The sequence below is a fragment of the Rhinolophus hipposideros genome (genome assembly GCF_964194185.1).
Source record: "Rhinolophus hipposideros genome assembly, chromosome: 18".
NCBI classification, from domain to species: Eukaryota; Metazoa; Chordata; class Mammalia; order Chiroptera; family Rhinolophidae; genus Rhinolophus; species Rhinolophus hipposideros.
The window spans coordinates 22,475,230-22,488,515 of NC_138064.1; the positions used below are offsets into that span (position 1 = coordinate 22,475,230).

Below are 13,286 nucleotides of genomic sequence, written 5' to 3' on the forward strand. Positions count from 1 at the left end.
CTGCTGTTTACTAGGTTATATTTGAAGGTGGACCGAGGAGCAGGATTGAAGCCAAGCCTTTTAATGGTGGAAATGGATTTAAGAAAGCTACATTCTGATATTTAGGCCAAAATATCCCTTATCTTGTTAGGAAAATGGACTGATTAGTTGGGGAAATGAAGGAGATAGAGGGAATGTGATATGGACTAGGGGAGCTGTAGTGAGGGGTTAAGAAGATGAAAAGGAGGGGGTATGTTATTTTATTAATTTTATTTTTGTTTTTAGCACAGAGTAATGGGATGGAACATGGGGTGATCCTGGAGGGGTGGGTAACAGGGGATACAAAGGTCCACATACGTGTTGATGAGGACTTTAAACTTGAAGTTAAACTTCTTGGAGTTGTAGTAGTATGTAAAACCTTGGATTGAACCGTTTGCGTTTCTAGATTGCATCCTTAGGATAGCCTTTGCAGGAGGCTTTAAGGAGAAGGAAGCTACTTAGGTTCTAGTAGTCAAGGGACCTGAGCATGTTATCCGGAAAAGAAACCTCCCCAGCGCTTTCACACACCCCAGAAGCCAAAGGGCCCAAGTTGCTTTGCTATGGTTATTTTACCTTCTGAATATTGTCATTTGGAAAATGGAATTGTAAAGAACCCTGATCACCCTTGGTTTGTGTAATTTGGCCTGTATAAATTATACATCTGAAACTCATACAAACATTGAAACAGTTCCAGGTGCTTCCTCTCTCCCTTCTGTAGTCTTCCATTTCTCTGGGTAGTTGGGGGCGGAGGTTCCTTGAAACCATTGTGTGAATCATGTACCTACAATATTCTAATGTCATAGACGTGTGACAACATAGCTCATTTATGCAGGTAATCTTATGAAACACAATGGATCTTAGCCAGCATAATCTTTGTCTATTTAGTAATTAGATGCAGAGGAGTGTAGCCATTTTTGCATTTAACTTTCCTTCCTACCAACACTTCTCTATTAATTTACAGTTTTGCATCTTAACTTCTGAGGCAACCTGAGATAGGTGGATACTGAAAAAAACCCACTTTTAAAGAAAAAGAATACTATTCTGCAAAGGCCTTGTTTAATGGAAAATAGGATAACACTTGTTTTCTATTGTTACTTGACAGCAGTCATTAAAATCCTAATAGTCACGAATCGAAACTTCCATTTTGAAATATGTCAGGGCTCATTTTTGTCACTATATTACAACTCCTAAAGAACTTAACGGAATATGATATTTTGGGTGTGTCAGGAAATTCCTGGAAACCTTTCATTACAGATGTATGTGCTTATGGGTGCTTCTTAGCTATTTGCCAAATGAAAGCCATTCTCTTTTGGTAAATGTTGGGATCTGAAGACTGCTGATAGTTTTCCTACAGCATGGTGCTAAAAGACCTAGGTTATTTCATCCAAAAAGATAAATTATGCAAGTTCAAGTAAGGAAAGTAAATGGAAGTATATAGTCTTGTAAAATTCTTACTTTTTTGCTCTTCGGAGAAATTACTTATTAAAGGGGAAGCACAGCTCTTAATGTCCCAAATAAAAGATGTAATTGGATGTCACAACTGTCAGTCATCCACATTATATTAAGAAGGTGTCAGCTCTCCTTGCTCTTTCTGAGCTGAGTATATGATATACAGAATTTGACTTCAAAGCTCTTTTTATTTGCCTTTCATAGTTAGGATTTTTCCTTGCTTAACCTTTTGCCAGGAAGGTTTGAGGAGTTGTGAGTAATCTTTTTCTTAGTTTTTTCTTGACTAAGAAATTAAAGATACTTGTTGAAAAATAGCCATTATGGGTTGATTTCTCTTTTGGAATTTCGAACCAATATACAAGAAACTAGTTAGGGTTTAGTAGAGAGAAAGAGAGTACCCTGGAAGCTTGGGGTACTCCCGAATTTCTGAACTGGGATAGGGAAATGTAAAGAAACATGACCGGTCTTGCTTTTAAACAATGTCATCAAAACGTATTTATTCCACTCCTTCATTTATCCTCCCAAAAGGACTAAAAATGTACAGCCACACAAGGGAAAAATGAATGCAAAAGGAGGTAGAGCAGATAAAATATATCAATAAAACTGGAAGAAAGAAAGGAGTGCTAACCAATCAGAAATAACAGGGCCAAGAAAGTGGAAACATCGGCCCTAAAGTAGAACAGTTGTGAAGAAGCAAGTTGATTGGTCATAGGACCTTGGAAAGGTTCAGGGTAATTCCGAAGGTGGGGTAGACAGAGAGCTGAAAGGACAACTGGTTGAAACCTTCAAAAGAACAGTTAGGTTTCTAGATCCCTGTCAGACCCTGGGAGAGGCTTCCTTCTGGTTCAGGAGCAGCACAGCCCCTGGCCAGTTGAAATGTTATATGGCAATAGTGGAATTAAGAGCCAGATTGCATTTTGCAAGGATGAGATCCTTAGCCTCTCAGGTAAACTCAAGGAACTCTTTTTACTTTTCAAACAATGTGTTACATATAAAGCACCTATTCGTCTATGATAGAGAAGTTGGAGGAGACATTGAGAGAAAATCTAGCTTGTGAGTTGGGACTTCGGATTGTGTTTGTTTTTTTCCTGTGTTCCTGCTGGCAGAATTGGAAAAATACAGTTTTCTAGTTTAGACAAGTTCTATTTGTGTGCCATTGCCATTTCTGAGATAACTGTTTTATCAGATTAAATAAGATTCAAAAGAATCTCTGAACTCTCACAAGTCTGGGATGTGTTGGCTAAAGGCTCTGTCTAGACAAATGGAGGCTCAAAGTATGTCAAAATTAGCTGTGTGGAGATATATTTATTACAATTAGCCATTATGTGTATATATGTGTAGACATGTATAAGTATATATGCACATGTTTATATATGTTGATATACATCCTATTAAGATACACGACTGTAGTTCAGGTCTGTGCTTTTGGGTATAACAAAGAATCACGAATAACAACTAATTTCTAGTTCGTATTGGGAACAAGGGCCTTCAGAAGTTGATGAAAGTTTCTAGGAGTTTGAAAGCTACGTTTTGGCCTTTTAGAAGAAATTGCAATATAGATTATTGAACCACAGATTATATATATATAACCACAGATTATATAAGAGGTTTGATTTTTCTCATTTTTACTAACAAGGAACTGAGGTCAAAGGTTATGAACCCCTTACCTAACTATTACTTTATGATCTGAGTTTCTGAGAGGAAATGTTGCTCTAAGAAATCATGTGGAAGTGGTATTGTTGGCAGGGACATAAAGTTCTGACAGTGAAATTGTAAAATCCACTCACAATTGATCACATACATCTAAATTTCACTGTTTCAACAATGTATTTTCAGATCTGAAGTAAGAAGTAAAAATTCCTGCCATTAATATAATTTCTGCTTTCAAATATCTAAGGGGAGAAAGTGTCATTAAGGAGAGTTAGACAGCCTGAAATAGCTAAATAGATTAAAATGATAATCACAACAAAAGCAAGTTACAGATGCAAATTTTGGCCTTTCTTATTCAGATTCTTAGTGTTGGTGGTGGGCTGGGTGGGGTGTGAATTCCTCTGATAATAGATTTGAACAAAGTCTGGCACAGCCTTCTCCAGAGTTCCTAAGGTTTCTCCAGTTCTAGGTGGGGAACACTGCTTACAATAATTTTTTCCTTGATATGGTACCATGCTCATCAAAAACCTTATTATAAATTGGCTTCCCATACAAATCTTTTATAGGTGGAAAATATGCTGTCCCACTAATGAAAAGCATTCTAGACCTTGTGGTGGTAATGTATATTAAAATATTGGCATTCTAATTCATGTATCAATCCCTTTTATGTTTGGTTAATGTGAATTAGTCTTGAGTCTGATTGACTCTAGATGAATTTGAAAGAAAAAAAAATCTCTTGTCTATTCACGTGTGTTTGTTGTGGAAACTGGATTTTGTGATTGAGATTGGGTTGCTTTCTTGTCTTATCACTTGGATAATCAGCGGAAGTCCATTTTTAGTTAGTGTTTAAGACTTCTTGCTGTGTTTTTCAATGTGTTAACTTATGGATTATATATAATTTTCTGTTTTCTCCTTGTTTTGCATTTTTGTTTTTCTGTCCTATGTTTCTGAAAACCACTGTAATTCTGTTTGAACAAGATAGAATAGAAATAAATACATAAATGTTAATCCAAATGAGCAATGCTGATTGCTTGAATTAAGCTGAAAATAGGAATGGAGCAGGAACGACAGGAGAAATATTTAGAGGACAGGAATTGACAGGTTTTAGTGATTAATTGGATTAGGGATTCAGAAATAGATAGGCCTTTAGGATGCTTTTAGTTGCGTGATTGCTCAGATATAGGAATGCTCAGATAGTCTTAATGCTTTATCAGTAAAAGGGTCAAGTCTGAGTCAAGGGAAGGAATAGCCCTATATTTTGTACAGAGAATACAATAGGACTATGTTTTGTATAGATCAGATTATTGTAGATGTATGTTAAGTTCCCAATTGCCCTCATTGAGGCTCATTCAACACAAGAGATAAGACTAGGATTGGTGGGCTGGACTTGACAACTGGAAATCTTTATGGGCCATAGTAAGGAGACTTGACATTGTGAAGACAATCAGAAGCTGACCCTTTTACACAAATTCAATATTTTGCTGCTAAAATATCATGGTGGGTATGGAGAAATGGCAATTTACATAATAAATTAGGGCCACAGTACAATCCAGAGGCCTAATTTTCATGAAGACCTTTGAAGCAGTGGGCTGCAGCTGCCCCTATCCCTTGGAGCCAAGCTTTGTAAGAGCTCTTGAGATGTGTTAACAGGACCCGATTTTACATCTGTTTTTTAGAAAACATTTGTTTAAATCTTTCAACTGATCTTATTAAACTATCTGAGCAGAGTATTCCTGTACATATTTATGTTGTTCTGGGAGAAAATAACATCTGAGCTATTATACTTCTACAAAATGTCTGTGGGGGTAATGGAGCTTGAGGTTCGTTTTGTATTTGCCTGTGGAATGTGCTAGGAAGGAAATACTCAGGAGAATTGGATAAAATCCGGCTCCAGGGGGTTCAGTGTGGACTTGCCTTTAACTCAGGAGGTCAACCAAATCCATTTATTCAGCTAATATTTGTTTAGTAGGCACTGTGTGAGGTACTTAAGGTCTTTCTCACTTTCATGATTCTGCATTATTAAATTTTAATACTGTAAAAGGCTCTTAATTCTATAACTAGAAAAGAATGTGAATAAATCCTCTGAAATACAAACAGTACTCATAAAGCCTTGCAAGTGCTGAGTATATGCTTGGTTGCTGAACAAAATAGCATATTAAGCCCATTATCTCTTAAGAAGGGTCTAAAATGGTGTTTTCCAAACTTTTTTATTGTGACCTCCTACAAGAATTACACCTTACATCGTGACTCAATGACAAACATATACTTAAATATATAAAGGCACACATATTTGAAAGAATTTCATAAAAAAAACCTATCCTTATGATTTGCTATGCATTCTAGTTTTTCTATTAACTTCTATTTCATTTACTAAAAAAATGTTAGTCTAAACTTGCTAAATTGATTTTATGACACACTAATGGGTCCTGAAATATGCAGTTTGAAAATCACTGGTTTAAAACACTTTTCCATGTATAGCTTCGTACAATGGTGTGAAATAGCCTAAGGCCACAAGTTTATCTGTTTGTAATTATTTAAACAGATAATTATTTTATAGCTATTTTAAAGTGTTCCAGTAAAATTGTTATTTACCTTTGAGGGTTCATTCATTAATTCATTAACTCATTGAACAGATATTTGAATGACTACTCTATGTCAGGCAATGTCCCATCATTTCTCTGTCTTAATTCCATATTTTAACATTTAATTCAACATAATTTTGATCAAAAAACAGCAATGTTATGTAGTTGCTTTTCACTTATTTTTCTGTTAGAACATAGTATGGAAAGCAATGGAAGTGAATAGCTTAGGGTAGTAATTAAGCTCTTATTGAACAATCCTGCTCACTCATTTAGTTGAACATGTTTTTATAATTTCTCTATCTTAAAGAAAAAATAGTGTGATGTTGTATTAATAAACAACTGAAATATTTGATTACTTTAAGAAATTCTTTTCTATAAACAAACTCAAGAGCAATTTTTATTCCTTTCTAATTGTTTAAGCTTTCTCTTCTCTGTTCATTTAAGATGTTTATTGACATATGGTCTTTGAGGGCAGGAATTCTGCCAGTCTTCATTCACTGTTATATCACTTGTGTCTAGCATAGTGCGCGGCAAATGCTGGATGCTTGATGTTTGTTGAATGACTAAATGAAGACATGAATGAAGGAATACCAACTTTTGCTTGAATTATAAGAAATTACAAGACATTTGACCATTTTTTTTTTTACCACAAGTAAAGCAATATTATATGTTCAACACTGATGCCAAATGAAGTGCTGAAGGCACAATGATCCAGACATAATCTTTTCTTTCCTGAATGTTATGACCTCTGTTTCAGAGATAGTGCTCCTGCGTTCACAGAGGTTAACAATGTGAGCTCCAAAGCCAGCCTGGAATCCACCCAGGTCCCTTCATTTCCTAATTGCTTGATCACAGGCAGGTCACACTGCCTGTGTCCTCTGTAAAATGGAGATTATAACAGAGACTTCTCTCATAGAGCTCGTGTATTGAGATAGTGCAGGATATCGCAGGCAAATGCTCTACACAGTACATGGCACCTAGCAAACAACCCATACGTCTTAGTTGCTGCTTCTATTAATATTACTGAAAGTTGAGTAGGTGCCAAGTCCTGGGGTGAAGTCTTTGCTTTCTATGAGGTAGCAGTCCACTGAGGGAGCTAGAAAATAAAACAGAATATAGTATAGTACTTGATAAGACTCTCTGGTGGTTAAGAGTCGTCTGGAAGCCAAGAGCAGTGATGCCTCGCCCAGAATGACAGGGAACGCTTTCTGGAGGAGGCCATATCCGAACTGAAATTTGAAGAAAGAGGACTCAGGCTGGAGCAGGTGGAGATGGGCCAGTGAGAGGATAGTGTTGAAAGGCAAAGGAAGTAGCAACAAGCAAAGAACGGGGATGAGAGAGAATGTGGTCAGTAGAGTAACAGGGGCATGCACAAGACTAAGTGGTACAGGGAGAAGTACCCTGGAGCCTTAAACTGTCCTGCTTAAGAGCCAGCAGGGGATGGTCTCAGGTTTGCACTTGAGAAAAATCATCTAGAAGTGGTGAGACTGGATTGTATTGGGATAAGATGAGAAGAAGGAAACCAGCTAAGAGGCTGATGCAATAAATTATGGGAGAGATGACTGCCTGAATCACAGCTGTGACGATGGAGATAGAACCTTGGGAAACCCCACATTTAGGGGACACTGAGGAACTGTCACTGTCGTTTCCTAAGGACTTAGTTAAGTACAGTAAAAATTCTAAACCATGTAAGTACAACGTAAGTTCCATCGATTGCTATATTTGCAATAAAAGGAGTGGGGGGTGAATGAGCTATAAAACAAAGAGCAACCCACGCTTAGTCTTATTCCAGGTCCTTTTTATTGCCTGTACTGATTACTAGTTTTATTCTTTGGAGTTCTGTGGATTATTGCATTGTCTTTATTTGTGATTAAAATTCCCCCAGGTGTCTGACATAACATAATCCTGGCCCTTTCGGAGCCTTAGGATCTAGAAATTAAAGAATCGAACACCTTGAAACAAAACAATCAACAAAATCACTTTGCATAGGGAAGGCTGCTTTCATTCTTGATTTTTATAGCTAACCAGGATAATAAAAAGAGCTTTCTGTGTTTTCATAATCTTTGAAACTATACAGTGTTGTAATACGTCATGCTTCTGGTAGATAAGACAGACCAAAGTCATTTATTTATTCTAGAGATAATTGAGTATCTATTATTAGGTATAGGTGTAAAGCAAAGGGCAAAAGAGATTGTCCCTGCTCTCATGGAGTCTATATTTTCGAAGGTGGAATGTTGTATTGCCATCATGAAAAACGGTAAAAGCATTTTTTCTTCTAGTATTTTTTGGCATAAGATGGTAGTGTAGGAAAATAAAGTATAATGTGTCTGTATCTCAGATATCTTTCTGATTTGTTTCCCATATTATACTATTTGTTTCCCATAGAGTGTTGTGAGGATTACAGGAGTTAGAACATTTCTAATGCTTAAGACATAGCACTTAATTGATGTTAGCTATTTTTTAATATTATGTGATAATTGACTTATTTTGCCAATTTACTGGCTAATGTCGATTACCTATAATTTACCTCTAGAAGCTCCATCTGGTAGCCAGGCTACCATCACTGTCTTTCCCAGTCGTCAGCAGCAGCCTCGTACCTGGTCTTTCAGCATCCTTTCTCTCCCTACCCAATCTATTCTCTACCTTGCAGCCAGAGTACAATTTATGCTCTTAAATTAGTTTCTTATTGCTGCTGTAAACATTTCCATGAATTGACTGGCTTAAAGCAACACACATCTTACACTTCTGGAGGTCAGAAGTCCAAAGTCAGTCTCAGTAGGCTAAAATAGAGGTGTTGGAAGCACTGTGTTCCTTCTGGAGCCTTTAGGGACACTCCGTTTACTTGGCATTTTTTAGATTCTAGGCAGTCACCTGTGTTCCTGGACTTGTGGTCTGTATCTGATTGTTGCTTCTCCTTTGACTCGTCTGCCGTTCTCTTTCACTTAAAAGGCCTGTTGTGATTTTATTGGACCCACCCAGACAGTCCAGTATGATCTCTCCATCCAAGATCCTTAAGCACATCTGCAAAGTTTCTTTGGCACGTAAGGGTACGTATTCACAGGTTAGGGGAATTAGGAGATGGACACGCTTTGGGGGCCATTATTCTGCAATTGTCATGTCACAGAACATTGGTGGAGGTGAATATTCTTTTTATTTATTTATTTTTTAGTGTGGCCTCTCCTACATACAGCTTTTCTATGGCTTCCTATTACTTCCAGGATTAAAGACTTAAACCCCTAGCATGGCTTGGGCGGTCCTCATCCCTGGAGGACCTCCTAGCATGGCTTGGGAGGTCCTCTTGCCTAGCCTCGCTTGGTCCTCCAGCCTCTTCCTGGGCTTATCTTCCCCTTGCTCGCAGAACTCCACTCCATTTCCTCCTAGCCCATCAGTACCTTGTCATGGCCTTCACTTATATCAGCCTTCTCTCCCTTCCTCCAAACCTCTTTGCCTATTTTTCTGCCCCTCAGCACTTGGATGGTATAGTGAACTCTGCTTCCTTAGGCAGCATCATCTTAGGCTTTTGTCCTGGTTAAATATTCTAGTGCTGCAATCCTGGAGTGTGGACATCTTCACAGCACTCGGTCACGGCTTGCAATTATTTGCGGGTGTTCTTATTTGCTTTATCTGTAAGCATTGTGAAGGCAGCGACTATATCCATTGTATACTTAATATTGATCATTTATTTGGTGCTCAATAAAAATTTGTTAAAGGAATGAAAAGACAGTGTGTCTATAAAGTAGCACTTGGTTTTGTTCATCATGTAGTATTGTTATAGCCACAAGCAGAATAAGGTTTGCGTTATGGGAAGGGTTTGTTCAATAATGGAAGGTACGAGATTGATAATTATTGAGTAAAGCAACCCAATTTTTTTTTTATTTTGTTTTGTTTTTCAATAAAGTAGAGTTAATTTCACTATTTAGTAATTTCATGACTCCTTTTCCAATCTCTGTAAAATTGTGTTTAAGGTTTTTAACTACATAGCATGAACATATAGGATCTCATAGGCTTTAAGAATTCCATTACATTTCAAAGTGACCTTTATTCAGAATTGATACAATGAGTCGGAGGGAGTTTTCCTGGTTTGGGCCTGTGGGTTGTGGAACACAGTCTGCAAAGACATTACCCTCAGTTAGCACTGGTGTTCAAAAGAAGTCTACCAAACTTCCTAAATACAATCATCACTCAATGTACACATATAGCTCTTTCATTAAGAAAATGTTCTACAACAGACAAAAACAATGTTTTGCGTTTCTGAATCAACACTTTGATTCCTTTAATTTTATATTTCATTGAATTGTTTTTCCCATTTTATTCAAACCTGCTTTATATTTATACAAATTTAATTATTATAGTTTCCCTATTTAAGCTACAGTATTTCACTATTTCACCTTGATGTAGGCAATGTTCGTGTTAGTTATCCAGCATTGTGCCAAATGGACTTCCTGAAAGAGATAGACTTTTGGAATTTAAAAGTGCTTTGAATTGCTCCTATTCGATGAGAAAAAAGTTATTTGGGAAAAATCAGTTTAAAAGCATATGCTTGTTATGTTTTTTTCTCAATCTATTGATTAATATTGTCATTATTCAAATTTAACTTTTAAGTCAGAAATTTCCAATGTCTGTCATATATACCTATATTTCACACTGTGTATTATAAAGTACTATATATCTATGCATTTCTATAGATATGTAGTGTGACATATTCACTAATTATTTTTGTTAACCTCTTTACTAGACTTGATAAAAATCCATAAAACTGATTTAGTTATTAACTTTAGTTTTTAATCTCTCTATGAAGATATACTAGTACCTACTAAAAATTCAATTTTTTGTGTTCAGCTTCACTTTAGTTGTCTAAGAATCAATTTATGTGAAATGTGTACATAATTTCCTTTCAGAGTATATTGGATAAAGGCCATTGTCGTGGCAGTAACTAGAGAGAACATGGAAGCAATGAAGGGTATTATTCAGAGGTACCAGCATCAACGCATATCACTAGTCGAAGCTGGAGTGACCCGCCACAGGTCAATATTCAGTGGACTAAAAGCACTGGCCCAGGATCAGCCAGACTCTCAGCTCTCGAAGCCGGAAGTCGTGATTATCCACGATGCGGTGAGACCTTTTGTTGAGGAAGACGTCCTCCTTAAAGTTGTCACAGCTGCTAAGGAACATGGGGTAAGTATTTATGCTTCTGAGAATGGATAAAAAGGGCCAGCTAGAGTGGTTCATTTGCTGAATTTTGATGGAACTATATTTAAATTTGTCAAGTTACTTAAAATGAGCATGATGACCTAAGATGTTAGGGTAATTTATTTTAGGACGTTTATAGCATTATAGATTGTGAGACTTTTCTGGAATTTATCTTTTGCTATAGTCATTTATCATCATAATGTAGTATGAGCTATTTGGAGAAGAATGTAGTAATGATGTCCTTAGAGTATAGATGTGAATGGACCTCAAAGGAATGAAATGAAACATGCAGTTATCTAAAAATGTCTAAGAAAGCACTCAAAAGTCATATATATAATTAACAAAAATCTGGCTCACTGCTCTCAAATTTTATGTTTTTAGTTTTCAGAAGTGGTTTATTTTCTAGCAAAACAGCCAGGCAAGTTTTTCACACCCCTTAAAACGAGTCGTCTTAAGATGACAAAATTCTGTTTTCATTTCTGTTTCACCAAAATAAACAGGATTGCAAAAGGCCTATTGTAATCTCTAGAACATCTTTCCCCCATCCCCCTTATGTTACTAGGTAAAAGTCTATGAATAACGTAATAGATATTAAACTTAAGTTTGCAGTCCATATTTGAGACTTAGTGAAAAAAAATATTGCACACACTTGATAAAGTATAATAGAAGTAATTTGTGGAGTCTTACAAACTTTGTCCCAATTCTCAGTTTTTCTAATTATTAGTGGTCTGGTGTTTCTCAATCTCTTTGGGCCTGTTTTCCTTACTTGCACAAATATAGATGCTAATACTTGTAAGGTAGTTTTTCGGATAGAATATTTACATGTTAACTATTTAGTAAAGTGTTAAGTACTTAAAAAATAGGTATTATTTAAAGAGGAATTATAACATCTAAGTAACAGAGGATTGTAGGCCAATGGAAGGAATCATTTAAGTCTTCCTAGCCATCTGGAGGTCAGGGAGTTATAAAATGCTCATCTGGCGAAGACAGTCTATGACTTCTATGTTAAGTAAGTGTATTTCAATCGTATAGTCAGGAAATTGTCCCTAATTTTATCTCTTCTTGCTGCAATATGAATTTAATTTTAGACCTGAATAAGAATTCTATAGATTAGATGAAGCATTTGATTTTTCACCTTTAACGTGACTTCTAAACGGTATTTTGGTGTAGTAAAAGCTGTGGTCTAAGAACATAGATGACCACAACACGTTCTCATGGTTCATGTGCTTCACCTGTGACCCCCCTTCCTCTTTTCCAGGCTCCTCAGCTGTGGTAGAGGCAATGTCAATATGATCAGTTACAAGGGTGGTGGGGAGGAATAAAGGAGCAAAGGATGTACAACTTTTTGGAATTTGAGTGAAATTTTACAAATTTGAAAAATTCCTAGGGGCGACCATGTAATTTGGGCAGATAGAAATTCAATGTATATTAAATACACATAAAAATAGAGCTCTTTGCCTGTTACCTTTGGAAAAAATATCACTCCCTCTCACTATAACATTTATAAACATTTGGAATTTTTTGATGTTGAGTATTATATTTGAGAGAGATTTATTTCTAAGAGATTGTCTATAAAGTGATTCTTTTGGTAGTATTTCTGAAAGGGCAAAAGAGACGTTTTATCTTGCTCCACTTACTATGCTAAGAATATCATTGTTGAACAGGTGACTTCATAAAACATATTACAACGGACAGCGATTAGTGTTGTATGTTTGCAGATTTGTTGGAATTTCTTTTAGACTTTTTCTAACTTTAACTTTGTTAATCAGAATGTAATCTGTAAGATTCAATCACATTATGCATTTTACATAAAACTAACAAATTATATTTTAATGAAATTTGTGCAACTTGATGATCACATTTACAAAACTGGTTTAAAGCGAAAACTTTGCCATTGAATTGTTTTGAATTAAGCTTCAGAAATCTGGACTCTTAAAATTATTATATTGTTTTTGATGGTGTTAAGGTATACTTTTCAAAAAGGTCTAAAATCATACAAATCCAAGATGAGCATGGATTAAGGATTTTACTTAACTCGTTAATGAGGGAACAGGTTAGATATTATAATCCGAGAAGCGCAAATTTGTATTGGAATAAAGGAATGTTGAAATGAATTCACAAGTAGACAAAATTGCTTTTCCAAGGGTAGGGGGAAGGATGTCAATTGGACCTCCATTAGACAAATTATTTGCATGTTTATAGGAAAAGATGATTTTGCACTGCTATCAGTTATCTAGAACTTCCGAGAGTTGTATAAGAGCTTAAAGGCAATGAAAGGTTAGCCTGAGCTAATCTGGAAGGGTCTGCTGTAAACAATACATAGTTTTCCAGTGGAGGCACTCAGTAATATATTTTGCTTATTCAAAATTTCCTTACAATGGTTAGGATAGTGACCCA

The 13,286-nt window shown here is 36.2% G+C and overlaps 1 protein-coding gene across 3 annotated transcripts in view; it reads left to right on the forward strand.

Moving 5' to 3' along the window:
- Nucleotides 1-13,286, forward strand: part of CRPPA (CDP-L-ribitol pyrophosphorylase A) — a 222,164-nt gene that overhangs the window by 1,153 nt on the left and 207,725 nt on the right. For all 3 annotated transcript variants that reach the window (XM_081079468.1, XM_081079469.1, XM_081079470.1), the window contains exon 2: nucleotides 10,598-10,874. In XM_081079468.1, coding sequence (XP_080935594.1) covers nucleotides 10,598-10,874 — 277 coding nt within the window. The remainder of the gene's footprint in view (nucleotides 1-10,597; nucleotides 10,875-13,286) is intronic.